Source organism: Bipolaris oryzae (genome assembly GCF_000523455.1).
Source record: "Bipolaris oryzae ATCC 44560 unplaced genomic scaffold scaffold_52, whole genome shotgun sequence".
Lineage (NCBI taxonomy): Eukaryota > Fungi > Ascomycota > Dothideomycetes > Pleosporales > Pleosporaceae > Bipolaris > Bipolaris oryzae.
In genome coordinates this window covers 41,821-59,922 of record NW_006911328.1, presented here as the reverse complement: position 1 = coordinate 59,922, position 18,102 = coordinate 41,821, and the positions used below count along the sequence as shown (strand labels likewise).

General features: G+C 51.3%; 6 protein-coding genes across 6 annotated transcripts; 3 read left to right on the top strand and 3 right to left on the bottom strand.

Moving 5' to 3' along the window:
- Window positions 1–426: 426 nt before the first annotated feature.
- On the top strand, window positions 427–3,081 carry COCMIDRAFT_25729 (glycoside hydrolase family 2 protein; the record flags this gene model as incomplete). Its single annotated transcript, XM_007689088.1, has 1 exon — window positions 427–3,081. The coding sequence occupies one exon, from the start codon at window positions 427–429 to the stop codon at window positions 3,079–3,081; it is 2,655 nt and encodes an 884-aa protein (XP_007687278.1).
- Window positions 3,082–3,387: 306 nt separating this feature from the next.
- On the bottom strand, window positions 3,388–5,118 carry COCMIDRAFT_4688 (uncharacterized protein; the record flags this gene model as incomplete). Its single annotated transcript, XM_007689073.1, has 3 exons — window positions 3,388–3,562; window positions 3,646–4,753; window positions 5,100–5,118. The coding sequence occupies 3 exons, from the start codon at window positions 5,116–5,118 to the stop codon at window positions 3,388–3,390; spliced, it is 1,302 nt and encodes a 433-aa protein (XP_007687263.1).
- Window positions 5,119–10,308: 5,190 nt separating this feature from the next.
- Window positions 10,309–10,566, bottom strand: COCMIDRAFT_36139 (uncharacterized protein; the record flags this gene model as incomplete). The annotated part of the gene is made up of 1 exon (XM_007689101.1): window positions 10,309–10,566. The coding sequence occupies one exon, from the start codon at window positions 10,564–10,566 to the stop codon at window positions 10,309–10,311; it is 258 nt and encodes an 85-aa protein (XP_007687291.1).
- A 940-nt stretch (window positions 10,567–11,506) lies between these two features.
- On the top strand, window positions 11,507–13,735 carry COCMIDRAFT_36138 (uncharacterized protein; the record flags this gene model as incomplete). The annotated part of the gene is made up of 4 exons (XM_007689100.1): window positions 11,507–11,666; window positions 11,765–12,105; window positions 12,160–12,363; window positions 12,410–13,735. The coding sequence occupies 4 exons, from the start codon at window positions 11,507–11,509 to the stop codon at window positions 13,733–13,735; spliced, it is 2,031 nt and encodes a 676-aa protein (XP_007687290.1).
- A 189-nt stretch (window positions 13,736–13,924) lies between these two features.
- COCMIDRAFT_4685 (uncharacterized protein) lies at window positions 13,925–15,337 on the bottom strand (the record flags this gene model as incomplete). Its single annotated transcript, XM_007689072.1, has 1 exon — window positions 13,925–15,337. One exon carries the CDS (start codon window positions 15,335–15,337, stop codon window positions 13,925–13,927), a length of 1,413 nt encoding a protein of 470 aa, XP_007687262.1.
- A 773-nt stretch (window positions 15,338–16,110) lies between these two features.
- Window positions 16,111–17,808, top strand: COCMIDRAFT_4684 (uncharacterized protein; the record flags this gene model as incomplete). The annotated part of the gene is made up of 1 exon (XM_007689071.1): window positions 16,111–17,808. The coding sequence occupies one exon, from the start codon at window positions 16,111–16,113 to the stop codon at window positions 17,806–17,808; it is 1,698 nt and encodes a 565-aa protein (XP_007687261.1).
- Window positions 17,809–18,102: the final 294 nt, after the last annotated feature.

Sequence of the window (18,102 nt, the reverse complement as noted above, 5' to 3'; positions counted from 1 at the left end):
GACCACCGGCATCCACTTGACACAGTCTATCCACTCTCTTCTCTACTTGGCTCACTTTGCTTTATGAACCATTTAGCTCTGCCCATAATGCTCTTTCAGTCAGATCTACACGAAGAATGGTCAACAAACATCTTAGAGCGGTACATCCGCAGATTCCGGTGCAAATACCAGGATTATCACCAAACTCACACCACTTTCCTAGCAAGCTGTACAACCTGACCCGTGTTGATTCCCGCAAATTGGGTCACGACTTCCCTGACATATGCAAATCAGCCGTAATACTATGAGGTTACAGTGCACAGGGCCGCTGTTCCCAAGGTAGGATACATCTAATCATCCACGACAGCCTTCCCCGCCTTCGTGCCTACACCTATATATACCCTTCGTGATACCCGCCATGTGATATTATACACAGACGGCATAGCCATGCGCTTCCTAACTACCCTATCATGGGTTGCACAAGGCGTACTTGCCTCTACAGCTACCTTGCAACAATGGAATGTCATATCCTCTGCCAACGTCGTTGATGACCCCATCAGGCTCTCTCAACCCGGCATCGACACTTCATCATGGTATTCTATCGGACCCGCAGCCACTCTCATGGATACACTCATCAGTAATCATGTTTACAACGATGCCGACTTGTTTTACTCGACCAATATGGAAAAGGTTGACACTGCGCAATTCCGAATCCCTTGGTACTACCGAACTGACAAGGTCGTGATCGCCGAGAAAACTCCCTCAGACTACTACACTTTGATCACAAACGGTATCACCTCAAGAGCAGACATTTGGGTCAACGGGCAACTCATTGCAAACAAAGAGATTCAGGCGGGATCGTATGCTGGGATAGAGTATGACATATCCAACCTCATCCGACCCAATGGTGCGCAAAACGTGGTCCTAGTGAAGGTGTATCCGACAGACTACAATCGAGACTTCGCCATTTCCTTCTTAGACTGGAACCCTCCTCCCCAAGACAACGGAACCGGCATATGGCGACCATTTCAACTGAAAAGGTCAGGCCAAGTGAGACTAACTACCCCGAGAGTCACTACGCACGCCGTGCTAGATGGAGGTATCGATATCTTTGTGGACGTCAAGAACATGGCAAAAGACAGCGAAGTTGAGGGTGACGTTGCGTGTACAGTCTTCAGCCCTAGTAAAGTCGCAATATTGAGCGCTACATCACACTTCAAGCTCATTGGCAGTCAGCAATCGACCGTCTCGTTCAGGGGAAAAGTAGACAACCCTCAGATTTGGTGGCCTTACCAGTGGGGCAGTCAGCCATTATACAGCATTCAATGTACCGCTTCGACCTCTGCCAATCCTGTTTCCGACTCTACACCGCCAACCAGCTTCGGTATCCGCACAGTCACTTCTTCTTTGAACCCACGCTTCAATGATACCACGTTCTTCGTCAATGGCCATCGATTCCAAGCCCAGGGTGCGGGTTACACGTCTGATATCTTCCTCCGATTTGACCTAGAACAAACGAGGAGACAATTCCAATTGGTCAAAGACATGGGTCTGAACACTATCCGCTCGGAAGGAAAGCAGGAACATCCGGAATTCTATGATCTAGCCGACCAAATGGGCATCATGATTCTTGCCGGATGGGAATGCTGCAACAAATGGGAGGGGTGGACCTACAACGACATTGGCAGTGGAGAGAAATTCACGGATTCTGACTACCCAATTATAGCGCGATCGATGAAGCATGAGGCTGAGATGATGCGACATCATCCCAGCATGTTGGGCTTCCTGATTGGAAGTGACTTTTGGCCGAATGACAGAGCGACACAGATCTACCTCGATGCTCTCAGCGCCGTAAACTGGGATACTCCCATCCTAGCATCTGCAATTCAATGGGGAGCACCAGCACAACTCAATAATAGTGGTATGAAGATGCAAGGTCCATATGACTGGGAGCCTCCCAACTATTGGTACGATCCTCAACGTCGATACGGCAGTGCAGCAGGATTTGGCTCTGAATTGAGCGCAGGAGCAGGCACGCCTGAGCTTAATTCTCTAGTGAGATTCCTCTCCCCATCTGACCTGGAAGATCTCTGGAGAGAACCAAAGAAAGGCCTCTACCACATGGCGACAGAGGGCTCAGTCTTCCACAATCGCGAGATCTACAACACTGGTCTCTGGGCACGCTACGGTGCCCCATCAAGCCTATTCGACTACGTTCTCAAAGCGCAAATGATGGACTACGAAGCAACCCGCGCTCAATTCGAGTCTCTGATCAGTACCTGGAACGAAGCCCTCGAGAGACCCGCAACAGGCATGATATACTGGATGCTCAATAACGCCTGGCCCTCTCTCCACTGGAACCTCTTCGACTACTATCTCCGCCCAGCAGGCGCCTACTTTGGCACCAAAGACGCCCTCGGCACCCCCGAAACCCTCACTCTCAACTACGAAACCAGCGCCGTATCCCTCGTCAACCGCCTCCTAGTCTCCAACACCCCCGGATATACCTCTGACCAACGCATCATAAGCATGCAAATTGTATCCCTAAACGGCACGACTATAGCCAGTCAGACTACCACCGCAATCACGAGACCGAATGCCGCAAGCGAAGCAGCAAGACTTCCCGCTTGGCAAGATAAAACGACCGATCCCATTATTCTAGTCCGTCTGCAACTCAACAATGGAAATAGCACTCTGGTCAAGAAAACCTACTGGCTCTCACGTACCCCTGACACCCTAGACTGGGGCAGGTCGGATTGGTACTACACATCCATAGCTAAATACGAGGATTACTCCGCCTTGTCGCGTATACCCGCCGCCAACGTCGCGGTTTTCAGCGCTCCTTCTCCCACTGGGACAAATCTATTGGCGCGGTTGGTGTTGAAGAATAACAGTCCAGTTCCAGCGGTGTTCGTACGCTTGAATATCGTTGATGAGGTGGGCAGGGATGTCGGATCGCTGCTGTGGAGTAAGAATTACATTACGCTTTTGCCGGGTGAAGAGGAGATTGTGGAGGTTACAGGGGGAGAGGGAGTGGGGTCGAGGGTGTTGGTTGTTGATGGGAGGAATGTTGGGGAGATGAGGTCGTTGGTGAGGGCGTGAATGGATGGGGTTGTTTGATCGTATTTATTTAAACGTGGATGTGAAGTTGAAGGGGGGGGGGGAATATGGTAGACAAGGATATCATGGATTGTTTTGCGCCTAATTCCTTCGTATTTCCTGCTCGCTGTTTCGTTTTGAATAGACTGAGTTGGTGGGAAGCAAAATGTGCTGCTTCCCTAGATTTCGAACTGAGGTGGAATCTTTGTATGGCAGCCATTCTTCTCACTCTTGCCTTACTCCCCCTTCATTGACGACATGACATGCCACATCTTCCCGGTGAAGAAGAGGTCAGCAGACAGACACAGCTCAATCCGACACCTCCCCATGATTCACACTCTTCTTCAGCGGCTCCACAAGCTTCCTCGAGGGCCGGAAAATCTGCAACTGGTTATCCTCCGCCGCACCCATCATAAGCCAAGGGTCATTCTTATTCCAATCAAAGTCACAGATCCTGTTTGTGAAACCGCCGTGCATGAACAATCTACTCAAAAACTTAGTACTCATCTTCACTTTTGGGGGGGGGGGGTTTAAAAAAAAGGGGGGAATCATGTTTTGAAAACTTACAGCTCAGGCGGTCCATCCTCGGCCTCTTCCTCCGTCTGCTCAGATCCAATCTTGCTGAGATCCCAGAGACAAATACGGCGATCGTAGCTGGAACTCGCGAGGATAGCAGCGTCCTGCGGGTGCCACTGGAGGCCGATGACGTCGGAACGGTGGCTCTGAAGGCTATGCAGCTTCTTGTCAAAGTTTCGCAAGTCCCAGATACCGACTGTTTTGTCCGCAGAGCCCGTAGCAAACGTGCTTTCGAATTCTGGATGGAAGGAGATGCAGTTTACGGCGTCTTCGTGGGCTTCTTTTCTGTAGAGGGCTTTCTTGTGGGTCTCCATGCGGGTGTCAATGATTTGCCAGGTGAGGTCGTCCGAGGCGGTGCCAATGAGGAAGTTGTGGATGGGGTGGTATTGGACGTCGTTTACGGTTGCGCTATGGACGGTGTAGGTGGCCGTGGGGCTGAGGGTTTTGTTGCTCTTTGAGAAGCCGGATTTGAGATCCCAGGTCTTAACTGTGGTGTCTTCGTTTCCGGTTACCAAGTGGCCTTCTTTGAGGGGGCTCCAGCTTAGACCGAAACCTTCTTTGCTGTGGCCGACGAGCTCAGCTTCGAACTTAATTGAGTCGTCTTTGGGTTGGAGGGGGTGTTTAGTTCGGTCGAATACAAGGACTTTGCCGTCTACGCATAGAGATGCTATTATGTCTGGGTTTTGGGGCTGGTATCGCGCCTTGTTGACCTCGCCTGGGTGGTTGATCTTTTGTACAATCTTGAAGTCGAAAGGCCGCTTGGCATTGCCGTGTCCACCAATCTCTCCCCGCTCTTCATTCAGCTCTGACAGGTCGGGCTCGCGAAAGTCAGGTATCTCGCAGTGGGCGATCTGGAGGTAGTTTTGCGCTTGGTTCGAGGTGTGGGTGCCGAGGATAACGCGGTGCTGGCTCATGTTTGTGCCTTCGACTGGCTTCTTGTCGGGAAGCCATTGGGTGGTGAGGGTTGGCCACTCGAGCGCGCGGCCGTACAGCATGTCATAGAGAAATACAGAGTTCTTCTTCCATATCTTGTACTCTTCGTTGATGATCTTCTGTTCGACCTGCTCCTGGTCGTCCATCTCATGCGAGTCGTGGGCGTCTGTGGTGACGGTGTTAGTGTCAATTTGAAGAGTACTGCCATATAATTCATGTCCTGTCCATATCCTCCAGAATGTGCCCGTCGGAGAGCAAACAGTGCGCTAGTCATGTCAAGATGATAGCATGTAATGCGCAGCTTTTGGCCTGTCGCAAACGCAATCATATTTAGTTGGTGCCCTGACAAAGCTCTAGCTGACACTCAGTCCAAAGAGTAGTATCCATGCCTCGTTCAGGTGAGCGGAGAGCGCTTGTGAAGACATACAAAGCGACATCTTGCAATTGTCCAGCGCCTGGCGTCATTGGCGGACTACTGCTGCAGACAATATATGAAGGCTCATGTAACTTACCACTCATTGTCTCGTCCATTTTGATTGTGGTCGGGTTCTCAACAAGCTCAACTGTGGCAAATACACGTCCTGTTGCGGTATGTGCAGGTTGTCGGGCGTGAAAGTCCGGCGCAACGACGCGATGCCAAAGTTCGCGTCCAGACAACCCGGGCGTCGATCACGTCGTTAGCGCCCCACATGCTTGGCATTTGCCGTCAGTATATCCATTGACTCTGTCATCTAGACTTGCCCTCTTTGAAGACCCCAGCGTCGAGAACCGCCACCCCATACTCTCTGCTCTCTCTCTCTCCTCAGCGCCTTTGCGCGCCTCTCTTCGCTATTGCTTTTCTTCTTTTTGTCTGCTTTGCGATCCAATTCGCCCCGCCCGACCACGAAACAACGGTCGCATACCCGCCTTGCCATCTATTCTCAGCCATTACTAGACAGTAGTAACAGCAGCAGTCATGGGTGTTCCCAAGTTCTTTCGATGGATGTCCGAGAGGTATCCGGGTATCTCGCAGCTCATTGCCGAGAACCGCATTCCTGAGTTTGATTGTCTCTATGTAAGTGGCTCGATGCTGTCATTGACGCCCGAGGCTGACAGCCACAGCTTGATATGAACGGTATTATCCACAACTGTACCCACAGCGATTCCGACAGCGTCACCGCCCGCAAAACGGAAGAGCAGATGTTCATCAGCATCTTCAACTACATTGAGCACTTGTTTGGCAAAATCAAGCCCAAGCAGCTCTTTTTCATGGCCATCGATGGTGTCGCCCCGCGCGCCAAGATGAACCAGCAGCGTGCGCGACGCTTCCGAACGGCTCTCGATGCTGAAAAAGCTCGGGAGAAGGCTATCCGCGAAGGCGTTGAGATGCCGACCGAGGAAGCGTTCGACAGTAACTGCATCACGCCAGGCACGGCATTCATGGCGAAGCTCACACAGCAACTCAAATACTTCATCAACAAGAAGGTCTCCGAGGACATTGACTGGCAGGGCGTGGAAGTCGTCCTGTCAGGCCACGAGGTCCCCGGAGAGGGCGAGCACAAGATCATGGAATACATCCGTCAGGCAAAGGCGCAGCCGGGGTACGACCCGAACCGTCGCCATTGTTTGTATGGTCTTGATGCAGACTTGATCATGTTGGGTCTGCTTAGCCATGATCCCCACTTTAGTTTGCTGCGAGAAGAGGTGACTTTCGGTCGCCAGAGCCAGACCAAGTCCAAGGAGTTGGAGCACCAAAACTTCTACCTCATGCATCTTTGCATAGTTCGCGAGTATTTGGAACTCGAGTTTCAGGAGCTTGAAGAGCCCGGCGCTCTTAGCTTTCCCTTCGACATGGAGCGTGTTATTGACGACTTTATCCTAATGGCTTTCTTTGTTGGTAATGATTTCCTTCCAAATCTTCCGCATTTGCATATCAACGAGGGCGCTTTGGCTCTCATGTTCAACGTTTACAAGTCAGTTTTGCCCAAGGGTAAAGGGTATATCAATGAGGGAGGTGTCATTAACATGGAGCGCTTGGCTGTATTATTGGACGAACTCTCAAACATAGAATACCGTCATTTCGAATCTGAAAACTCCGACGCAGCCTGGTTCAAGGGTAAGAGCCTTGAAAAGGAAGACGTAATGAAGAAGACCGCGAAACGAGGCACGATTGTCATGACTTCTAAACAACAGGAGTTGTTCTCACAGGTCAAGGCCTGGTTGGACAACTACTTGGGAAAGAAGGAGCAGGCTCCTCTCGACCTTCCCGTTTCCTTGTCAGCTGATGACCGAAAATTCGTCCAGGAGCTTGCGGATAAGCTCCATCTTCCTTGGAAGACTGTTCAGAACGATGATGGCGATCGTCATCTCCAAATCACTGCCCCGCCAAAGCTGGTCGAGGGCGACTCGGACGAGGATGAGGAAATGGAAGACGAATCTGCCAAAGCTATTGCACGCGTTGTGCAGAAATATGAGCAGGCCAAGGTTGTTGATATTTCGCCTGAGGCCGCTCAATCAGAGATGCAGAAGAAGTACGACGAAAAGTTCGAAGCTTGGAAGAACAGCTACTATAAGAGCAAGTTTGATTGGGACCGTAGCAATGAGGAGGAGCTCCGCAAGCTGACGGAGAACTACGTCCAAGGCCTGCAGTGGGTTCTCTATTACTATTACCGTGGTGTAGCATCGTGGCCATGGTACTATGGTTACCACTACTCGCCCATGATCTCTGATGTCAAGCGGGGTCTGAAGGCAGATATCAACTTCAAGCTCGGTCAACCATTCAAGCCTTACCAGCAGTTGATGGGTGTTTTGCCTGATCGTAGTAAGAGCATTGTACCGAAAGCCTACCATCCCCTCATGACGAACGAGGATTCTCCCATCATCGATTTCTATCCTCGGGACTTCACTCTGGACATGAATGGAAAAAAGCAGGATTGGGAGGCTGTTGTCAAAATCCCATTTATCCAGGAAGACCGCTTACTCAAGGCCATGGCTACCAAGGAGGACCAATTGACTGCAGATGAGAAGGCCCGCAACTCATTCGGTGTATCACTCAAGTTCAGCTACGCGAAGGACTTGGACTTTGTCTACCCATCGTCTCTACCGGGCATCTTCCCAGATCTTCCGCACTGCAAATGTATTGAGAACATTTTCGATCTGCCTACCATGGAAGGATTGGAATACTATATTGGACTTATGGATGGTGTCAAAACTGGAGCCGAGGCCTTGGCAGGTTTCCCTAGCTTGAAGGTCCTTCCGTTCCATGGCAAGCTCGAGTTTGCTGGCGTCAACGTTTTCCAACAAGATAGCAGGAACGAGAGCATGGTGATTACACTGTTGGACACTGCGCCTCGACAGTCAGTGTCGCATGCACAAGAAAAGCTCGGAAAGGCCGTTCACGTTGGCTACCCATTCCTACACGAGGCAAAGGTAGTCAAGGTGTCGGATGAGCTCTTTGACTATGTACTTCCTGATAGTGGCCCATCTGCCCCTGTTGCCATTCCACATGGACCTCAAGAAATCTCCAACTGGAAGAAGACCGCGAACCGCATCGAAACCCAATATAGCAAGCGTCTTGGTATCAACATTGGAGAGATTGAGTCTCTTGTACATGTGGAAATGCTCAAGGGACTACGCAAGACTGACGAGGGCGCGACTATCAAGGAGTATGGTGAGGTCGCTGGACTGCAGGTCGAGTATGCGACCCAAACGATTGTTGATGAGGTCGCCAGCCCAGACGCTCGATTCTTGGAGAAGGAGGCTTTGCCCATTGAGGAAGAGTTCCCTGTAGGCGCTAGAGCTTTCTATCTCGGAGACTACGCCTACGGTCGTCCTTTGCAAGTCATTAGCCATGCCGACAATAAGGCTACCATTATGGTGGCCAAACTTAAGAAACCAGAGCCCCATTTCGGGCGTGAGGTCGTGAGCATGGCTGAAAAGGCAACTCCCTACCTGCCATCGTACATTGTGGCTAAACAGCTCAACATGCCGCCGCTTGCTCTATCCAAGCTGACATCCTCTTTCAACGTCAACTCGAGTGGTCTCAAGCTGAATCTTGGCCTGAACTTGAAATTTGAAGCGAAGAAACTCAAAGTCTTGGGCTATTCAAGGAAGTCGGCCAATGGGTGGGAATACAGCCAGAAAGCCATGGCTTTGCTCGCTAGTTATATGATCAAGTTTCCCGAGTTTGTTGCCGCCATCATCAACAACCCAACAGGCGACGGCTGGGAAGACACCGATTTTTACCCACCCGAGATTGCAAAGCAAAAAGTCAAAGAGATTGGAGCTTGGTTGAAGGAAGTTCAAACTAAGAGTTTTGAGAAGGTTCCTTTGGATGCTGAGCAGCTTGACTCCGACACTGTCAAGCTGATCGAGCAGGCCGCGGATGCCAACTTCCCACTCACCCAAGACGTCGAGCCTAAGAAGGTTACAAAGGTGCCTCGTGTTGCTTTGCTGAAGCCATCGGATGCAGAGCAACGCTTGGGACACCAGACTTTCAGCATTGGTGATCGCATTGTCTACGTCCAGGATTCTGGAAGAGTGCCGATTGGGTCGTCGGGTACCGTTGTCGGTAAGACACGCACGGCTCGCGTGCTATTGCTGGACGTTGTTTTTGATGCAACATTCATGAGTGGAACATCGCTTGGCGACCGCTGCTCTCCATTTAGGGGATCTACCGTCCCAGCAACTGCAGTCGTCAATATGACTGATCAGCAGGTTGTTCACTACTCAAGTGCTGCTGCTGCCAGACGCCCGCAACAAGCGCCACAATCGTACGCAATGCCCCGTATTGGTGCTCCTGGAGGCCCTCAACTGGTACCAGCGAATACACCGCCCCCTCTCCGTGGCTCATACCGGGGAGCTTTCGGTAACGTCAATGGGCGTGGTGGTGGCGTGGCTCCGCGACAAAGCCCGGCTCCTCAGCAAGCCCAGGGTCAGCAGCAGACTCTACCAATCCACGGCGGACCACCTCGTGGCGGCCGTGGTGGCTACGCGCCTCGCGGAGGACAGACGAACGGTCACCACGCTCAAGACCAGAACCATGCTCCAAACAGAGGCAATGCTCGCGGTAATCTCCGAGGTGGTTCTGCAGATTTCGTGCCCCGTGGACGAGGAGGTTCCAAGGCCAACCGCGGCGGCTTTACCGTTATCGACAACACTGACCCTGCCGAGGGTGTTGTCCCTAACAACCCTAACTTCCAACCGCGAAACTACTCCAACGTTCCTCCACCAGCTAATCTGGACGGTGGACGGGGTGGAAGGGGTCGAGGCCGTGGGCGTGGAGGATTCCGTGGACGAGGTGGTCCTAGGGGTGGTACACAGGCTGCTGCCCAATAGAGCACTGCACTTCGACCTAGGATATATCACTTTGGGAGGTTGTCATATGGTGATGGATGTAGAGACTCATAGTGCTTGTCAGCGTGGCGTCTCAAAGTTCAGCTTAGAATACAAGTAGATGGCAAAAGTGATTTGGACAAGTGGTCATACCATACACCAATGTAGACGAAAAGGAGAAGCACACTCCGCCATGTGCGGTCCATTCATTGTAGCCTCTACATCATTCCTGAATAATTTCCACTTATCCTTTGTGCCTTTTCTTCCCGTGAATGTTGACTCATGCGTGTCTAGTTAGACCCAAACCAACTCTAACCGACACTCCACTCCATATCGAAAAAGTCACTCGATACCAGGTGTGGTCTATGCAGATATCATTACCCGCTTGACACCGCCATCCCTTTCGGCCTAAGGCGTGGGTCCCAACAACACAAACGCACACGCAGCTTGGCACTTCCCAAAGGCAGCGTTGCACAACAGAATGCTGGCTGGAGCTGTCGCACCAAATGTAGCCCCCCACGTGAATCCAGCTGCAGAGTAGCATGCCATTACCACTCCAGCGCAGCCGGCCTGGCACACAGCGTATCCAACCGGGCCGGCAGATGCCTGGCCAGCAGTAAGGCTCAGGACAGCGATGGCTATCTTGGTCAAGGAGAGGGGTTTCATCGTATCTGGGTCTAGAATGGGGTTGTGGTTTGGATGTGGAAGTGTTTGAAGAACGGAAATGCTTGTTGTGGTAGTGGAGTTGCGGTTTATTTGGTGCTCCCAAAGGCGTAGGATTTACAAGTAGAAATAGAGATTGGGGATGGTTTGCTTGCTAGTCAGACATGACGCCAGCATGACCTACGGTGTTCATGGAAGAGCATGGTGTTTCTATATTTGTCTTCTGTCGTGAGATAACATCATACGTGAGGGTGAATCAGATGTGCTGTTTGCTACTTTTGTGACAGGAACGATGAAGAAGATTTGAGAGAGCAGGAATCTGTGGTTACAAAAGGTAGCTTGATTGAGGTATCCGATTTATGGTGAAGGAAAAAGCATTGAGGGCCCATAGCAAGAAGAGTGTCAATGTATGGAGTCTTGATATCCTAGATAGACGAAAACAACGAAGTCAAAACAAGCCTGGATCGGATCGACCCCCAAGCAATAAAGATCGTACGCCAGGCCAATCGACAAGCACCACAAAGCATCGCCCCCGGTCCCAAGTTGCATTGCATCGGTGGGGTACCGTCACTAAACCCAAGCCTCACCAATCGAATCCTTACCCCGCAAAACGCGCCAGATAAGGCAATCCAAAATGAATGGTACACCACTGTACGCCCATCCCTGAAACCTCGCGGCTCCCGCTTCAGCCGCTTAGCACTAAGCCCCAAAACAGCAACAAGCCAAATGCATCTTTATCAAGGAAACTGAGCGTGTTCTCATTGAAGCCGCCGCCGGCGGACCCTCCGATCGATCGCACACGTCATTACTATTGCTGTGCTGTCCGTCCGTCACCCGAAGCCAACGCTAACCCTAGAGTTTCTTTCAAATCAAGAGATATGGCGTGTTGTTACACATCTTCTTCTTCTTTTGGAATATACGGAGGATCCATCGACAGAGTCCAATGTGCGGCATCACTTGTGCGGTTGCGCTGCGCGGTCACGGGCCGTTGCTGGCTGGGGACAGAGCGGCGCTAAGTACCACGCTGGAAAAGAGTTTGGACACGATTAAGCATCGCGGGCCAGATGCGAATGGACATTGGATTAGCGAGGATTGTCGTGTGGGTATGTGTTTTGGGGGATTGAGCGATGTCTGGTCTGCGGTGTGTGTTTTGTAAATGGACCACGTGACTAACGTCTTCTTCTTCTTTGGCGGTGCACAGCACTTGCACATAATCGCCTTGCAATTGTCGATTTGAATCCTGAGGGGGAACAGCCGTTTCATGACGCGGAGGGGACGGTGCATGCGGTTGTGAATGGAGAGCTTTACGGGTATGAAGAGATAAGGGAGGAGCTGAGTCGTGAGGGATACAAGTTCAAGAGTCGGTCGGATTCGGAGATTGCGCTGGCGTTGTATAAGAAGCATGGGATGTCGTTTTTGGAGTATTTGAGGGGAGAGTTTTCGTTGTGCTTGTATGATTCGCTTGCGAAGGTGGTCATCGCTGCATGTGATCGATATGCTATCAAGCCGATGTACTATACGATTTTGGATGGGAAGCTTCTGGTAGGAACATCCTTCGTTTGATGAAAGAGGGTAATACTCACATTGTCTTTCTAGGTTGCTTCTGAGATGAAAGCTTTCCTTCCGTTTGGTTGGAAACCAGAGTGGGATGTACAAAGTATCAAAGACGTCGGTTGGCTCTGCGATGGACGAACAATATTCCAGGGTGTGTCGAAGATACTGCCAGGTCACTATCTGGTTTGTAGGTCATTCAACACCATCTCACAATACAAATACTGGGATGTCCAGTTCAAAGACAAGGTAAATCTGTATCACTTGAGGAGGAAGTATAACTGACAATCTTCAGCGACAAGTGGAAACACGAAGTGAACAGGAAATGATCGAAGGTGTTCGTGAACGACTTCTAGATGCTGTTCGCGATCGCCTCCGTGCTGATGTACCTATTGGCGTCTTTCTCAGTGGCGGCATCGACTCTAGTGCAATAGCAGGAATGATCAAGCACCTGATGGACACTGAGGGCGCACGACTAGGCACCGCACCTGCATCCGAGCGAATGAATTGCTTCAGTGTCAAATTCATAGGTGAAGAACACGATGAAGAACCCATTGCACGCCGAACAGCCGAGTGGCTAGGAGTCAAAATGCATCACTGTGAGATGACGGAAGAGAACTTCGCTGCCAATATCGAAACCGCGGTCTGGCACAACGAGGCTGCCGTGACAGATCTAGGCACAGTGGGAAAATTCTTACTATCCAAAACCACCAGCGACGCAGGCATCAAAGTCGTCTTAACCGGCGAAGGTTCAGACGAGCACTTCGCCGGCTACCGCGAGCTCCTCACCGACTTCGTCCGCGAACCCGATACCTCCTGGCCCAACACCACCCTCTCCGAAGCCGACCGCATCGCCACCTTCACCAACCTCGAAGGCTCCTCAACCTCGGGCCCCAAAGACCTCTCCACCTCGGCCGCCGTCCGCGCCCAGGTAAACAACACTTCTTTCCTCGGCTTCACCCAAACCGCCTCCCTCCGCGACACCCTCTTCGCCCCCTGGGTGCCCCAAGAATTCGGCACAAGCGACAAGCGCCTCACAGCCGTCTCCGCCCTCGACGGCTGCACCCGCGCCCTCATGGCGCAAAAATGGCATCCTCTACACACATCCCTCTACATCTGGACCAAAACCAGTCTCGCAAACGGCCTCCTCACCGTCCTCGGCGACCGCTGCGAAATGGCGCATAGCGTCGAGGGCCGCCAGCCGTTTCTCGATCACAGACTTACCGAGTACGCCATGGCGCTCCCGCCGTCCCTCAAGTTGCACTATGACCCTGCCACGCGGTCTTTTAGCGAAAAGTGGATTCTTAAGGAGGCCATGAGGCCGTTTATTACGGATGAGTTGTATACGCGCAAGAAACATCCGTTTTCGGCGCCGGTGAGGTACAAGCCGGATGGGCCGGTGCACAAGTTGTTTGAGAGGTTGATTACGAAGGAGAATGTTGAGGAGCTGGGGTTCTTGGAGTGGGAGAAGTGTAAGGATTTGTTGCATGATGCTATTTATGATGGGGATAGGCCGAAATGGAGTCAGATGATTCTTGTGGGGCAGTTTGTTATTTTGAGCAAGCAGTTTGGGGTGAAGAAGGCGATGCCAGAATACTGTACAAGCCTCAACGGCTTCTGATCATATCGTGTTGTTGGTACATGGCGGGTAGATACCAAGCATCATGCATTTGATACGCATACTCGCCTACAAATCAGAGGCTTCAATTGATTTTTCCTGGATGATTGACCGGACTTGATTCTTTACGAAGAGCCTCTTGACAAACAGTACACAGTTGGGATATAGTGCTAATTTCTTGAACTACCGACTTCAATCCCTATTCCTGCTTGGGCTCCATCGCTTGAACACGAATTCTCGAACCTTGTACTTCTTCAGCACACTACCAATATCAACCTTGAATCCTCCAAGCTCTGTGGCGTTTGTATCCCATGGTTCTGGGACTTCAACGTAGACCAGCATGAGCGTCTTCATAACTTGTGTCTGTACTCGATTGACTCTGTGAAACCACCACCAGTCTTTGCGCTGCTGATCCGCAACCCTTGACTCGCTACCCGAATTTTCATTCCAGTATGGAGCCGAGTATGATGGGATGATCATTATTGCGAATTCCGCATGGGTAAATGCGGGGCCGCGCATATAGAGCAGATAATCAACAGCGAACTTGATACCAGGACGAACAACCCAGCCAAGGGAGCGGAAGTGGTGGAAGACGACGTACTTCAGCAGGAAGGGATTATCTGGAGCGATAGATGGGACACATGATAGGGCCGAGTCGACTTGCGTAGCAGCCTTACTCATGCTGTATGCAGTATGAAGATGTGTTAGAGTTCTCTCACTGTCCGCGGTGTCGTCGGGAGTCGATGCATGCGCACAATACAGTCGGAGCAAGTACCAAGCTGGGTAAGGTTCCGACGGCCCATCGGACTCGGTGGCGCCAACGTTGACCACATCCAGAGCACCCAGTACATAGGAGAGAAAGAAAGCCTCCTCAGGCGTGAGTTGAAGGTGCTCCAAGTCGGGGATATCGATTTCCTCAAGTTTAGTATTGGCTTCTTCTTCTGCCAGGATGGTGTTTGTGGCCTCATCTATAGCAGGAACCTTGACATTGTCAGAGGTGGGGACGTCCTTGGAATCACCATCTATAGGTTCATCAACAGTAGCCTCCGGTACCAGTTTGCCCTCTTGCCGGAGTTGTTGCTCAATAGCTTCACGTTGAGCCTTGGCCCTTTCTAATTTGAATTGCCTCCGCTCCTCTCGCCTAGATTGAGTGACTTCTGTGCTAGTCTTCGATGCCTGTGCTCCCCGTCGGCGCTTTTCCGCAACCAGCCATTGCGGTTCACTTCTACTAAGCGAGCCCTTGCCCCAAAATCCCTGTTCCCAGAGGGCTCGAATTGAAGCTGGATCGGTGACGTGGATCGACTGCGTCTCTACAGAGTAGTAGGCCTTGTGGATAACGTTATGCGACTTGGGCGGCCAAAGAGATTGCGAAAGGAGACTAATGGCCAGTCGCACGAGAGAGATTGGATTGTGGGGGACAAATGCAGGTAGCGCATATACATCTATTGGAAGAGGTTTGGAATGTATCTCATTGTAGTTGGGTCTGCGTGGACGAGGTTTCCTCGAAGCACCATTGCTTGGCTTCTCTTGATTTTGTTCAGTCGCGCCAGCTGGATGGGCATTGCCTGCAGCATCAGCCTGCACAGGCTGAACAGCTCCGGCCATGTCTGGCGACAGAAGCTTGATGTTTGAGGAAACTACACAGTGATTAGCGAATATGCATAAACCGAGTTTGTTCAACGCGCAGCGAGCATATGTATATCAGATACCGTTGTAGTCTATTGTAACGGAAACAGCATCGATCGCCTAACGCAGTCAAGTGAATGCCAGCGCCGGCAATCGTATAAGTAAAAAGATGTCATCATAAAATGGGTGGCCCTCGGGTGCGAAAGAGATTGTGGGTGCAAGCGGACAGAACCAACGCTGCATAAGCATGTCGCACAATGTTTGGCACCCCGGGCAGAAGGGAAAGAACAGAGAATGACTTACCCAGTCTTTGCGACGTCACGTAATGGCGCCGTGGTTGAGCGTTGTCAGCGTCATGGCGAGTGTGTTGAGAGAAAGTGCAAAGCTCAAAAAGTTTGGACATGAGTCTTCTTCGCCAAGCCTCGCTCCGATTGGCTGTGGCCCGCGCTCACGACAATTTGATTGCTAGACAACACTTACGATATACTTTTGGGATCTGCACGGTCTACACAGTGATTGAAGACTTGCTTCGAGATCTCATTTGGAAAATTTCGCTGAAGTCCCTTATTAGACTGAGTTGGTGGACGACTTCGTCGTTATGACATAATAAGAGGAGAGCGACTTCTCACAACCTTTGCGACGCCACCCAGGAGCAACCAAGCATCGTCACTTGTTTATTGAATCTGCTTGATTAAACCAACACTTACTTGTAAAATATTGCGTGTTCAGACACGTAACACTGAGATCTCAAGATGCTACCAGCAGCAAGGTGGTCCACCCGGCCATCACGACAACTCCTTCAATCACTCAGTAAAACAAGCACACCGTTTGTCGTTAAATCTCATATTCTGCGACCGAACTGGGCGTATCAGCGAACCGCCTCAGCATACTCAACCAAGGTACCAGAAAATGAGCCTCCAAAGGATTCCTCAAAAGTCGATGCGGTATCGAATGCCCTCGCCACCACACCTGATTCGGAGAATAACCTCACCACGCCAGTCTACATGCCGGAAGATCCCCATGCAGTCCTCAAACAAAACCATCCTGCCATGCGCCTACTCGACAACTCCTCACTTATCGTGCAGCGCCAGCTCGAAATGATGAACGTACTCATGGGTTTCGAGCAGGCAAACCGTTACGTTATCATGGATCCGCACGGCAATCACATCGGATACCTGGCCGAGCAGGAGCATGGCATAGGCAACGCAGTCGCGAGGCAAATGTTCAAAACCCATCGGAGCTTCACCACGCATGTCTTCGATCGTGATGAGAAGGAGATCCTTCGATTTCACCGACCGTTCAGCTGGATCAATTCGAGAATACGGGTGTATGATGCCGTAGGACGCGACGGCGCGGCGTATACTAGCTCGAATAGCTTGCAAGGTACGAGTGCGGCAAGCATTGTGAATCAAACGAGCGCAAATGTTTCGAGCTTGCCGTTGCAAGATATGAGGATCATAGGTGCTGCGGAGCAAGAATGGGCGCCACTCAGGAGGAAATACAACCTGTATGTGGCACGAAATCTAGATGACGGCCCGGCTGCACCTGGGATACCACAGCTAACATCTGGCGACCTACCCATTTCGAATTCAAAAGAAATTGCAGTGGTGGAGAATGATACACAAGAGGTCGGCATGCTTCAGTTTGCTAGGGTTGATGAACCTTTTTTGTCTTGGGACTTTAGTTTGATGACCGAGGACGGTCGCTTGGCAGGCTCTGTCAATCGCAACTTTGGTGGCTTCGCTCGGGAAATTTTCACGGATACTGGAGTATATGCACTGAGAATGGATGCTGCTGGATTGGCAAACGAACCCGGACATCTTATCTCGAAGACTGGGGAACAAAGCAGACCAGCACTAGATCAACACCCAGGCATGACTCTCGATCAACGAGCGGTCATGCTTGCTACAGCGGTCAGCATCGATTTTGATTACTTCAGCAGACATAGTGGCTCAGGAGGCATGTGGCCGATGTGGATGCCTTGGGTTGGCGGAAGTGGTGAAGCTGCTGGCGGTGCTGCTGCCGGGGGTGCAGCGGCAGGAGAAGCAGGCGCTGCTGGAGCTGGAGCCATTGGGGCAGCTAGCGAAACTGGTATCGCCGGTGAAGTCGGTACTGCAGCCCGTGGTCTAGGTGTGGGAGAAGGCGCTGCCACTGGTGCTGCCACAATGGCAGGCTACGAAGCCATGCAAAGAGGCAGGGAAGCTGCACAGCAACGAGGAGATGATGCTTCACCACAGTCTACCGACCCATATCAGCCAGACCCAAATCAACAGTCTGGTACAGGTCAAGTCGGCAATGATGTCTGGGGCGAAACTCAAGATCCTGGGTTTGGATCCAGAGATCAGGATCAAGACTTCTGGGGTAGCCAGGGCGGTCAAAGTGGTGGTGATGCCGGCGGTGGGGACGGAGGGGGATTCAGCTGGACCGACATTTTCGGAGATGGAGAGTAGGAACTCGTCGGATGTATCATTTTTGACAAAAAGATAGAAAAACAGTTGCGCAACCAAACATAAATAATACACGACAGCGGGAATTCGCTAGTGAACACTTTGTTACAGACTAGAATAGTGTATTAGTAGAAAATATGCCATAGTAGGGAAGGCGCTAAAGTAGCACCTGAGAAGGGGAGGGGGGGAAAGGTAGAGTGACTTTATGTAGCCCGCTCTAGTCGAGTACACATCGCTCAAGTACCAAGGGAAAGGGCAGAGGCGACAAAGCAGCACCTAAGGAGGGGGTTAGAGTGG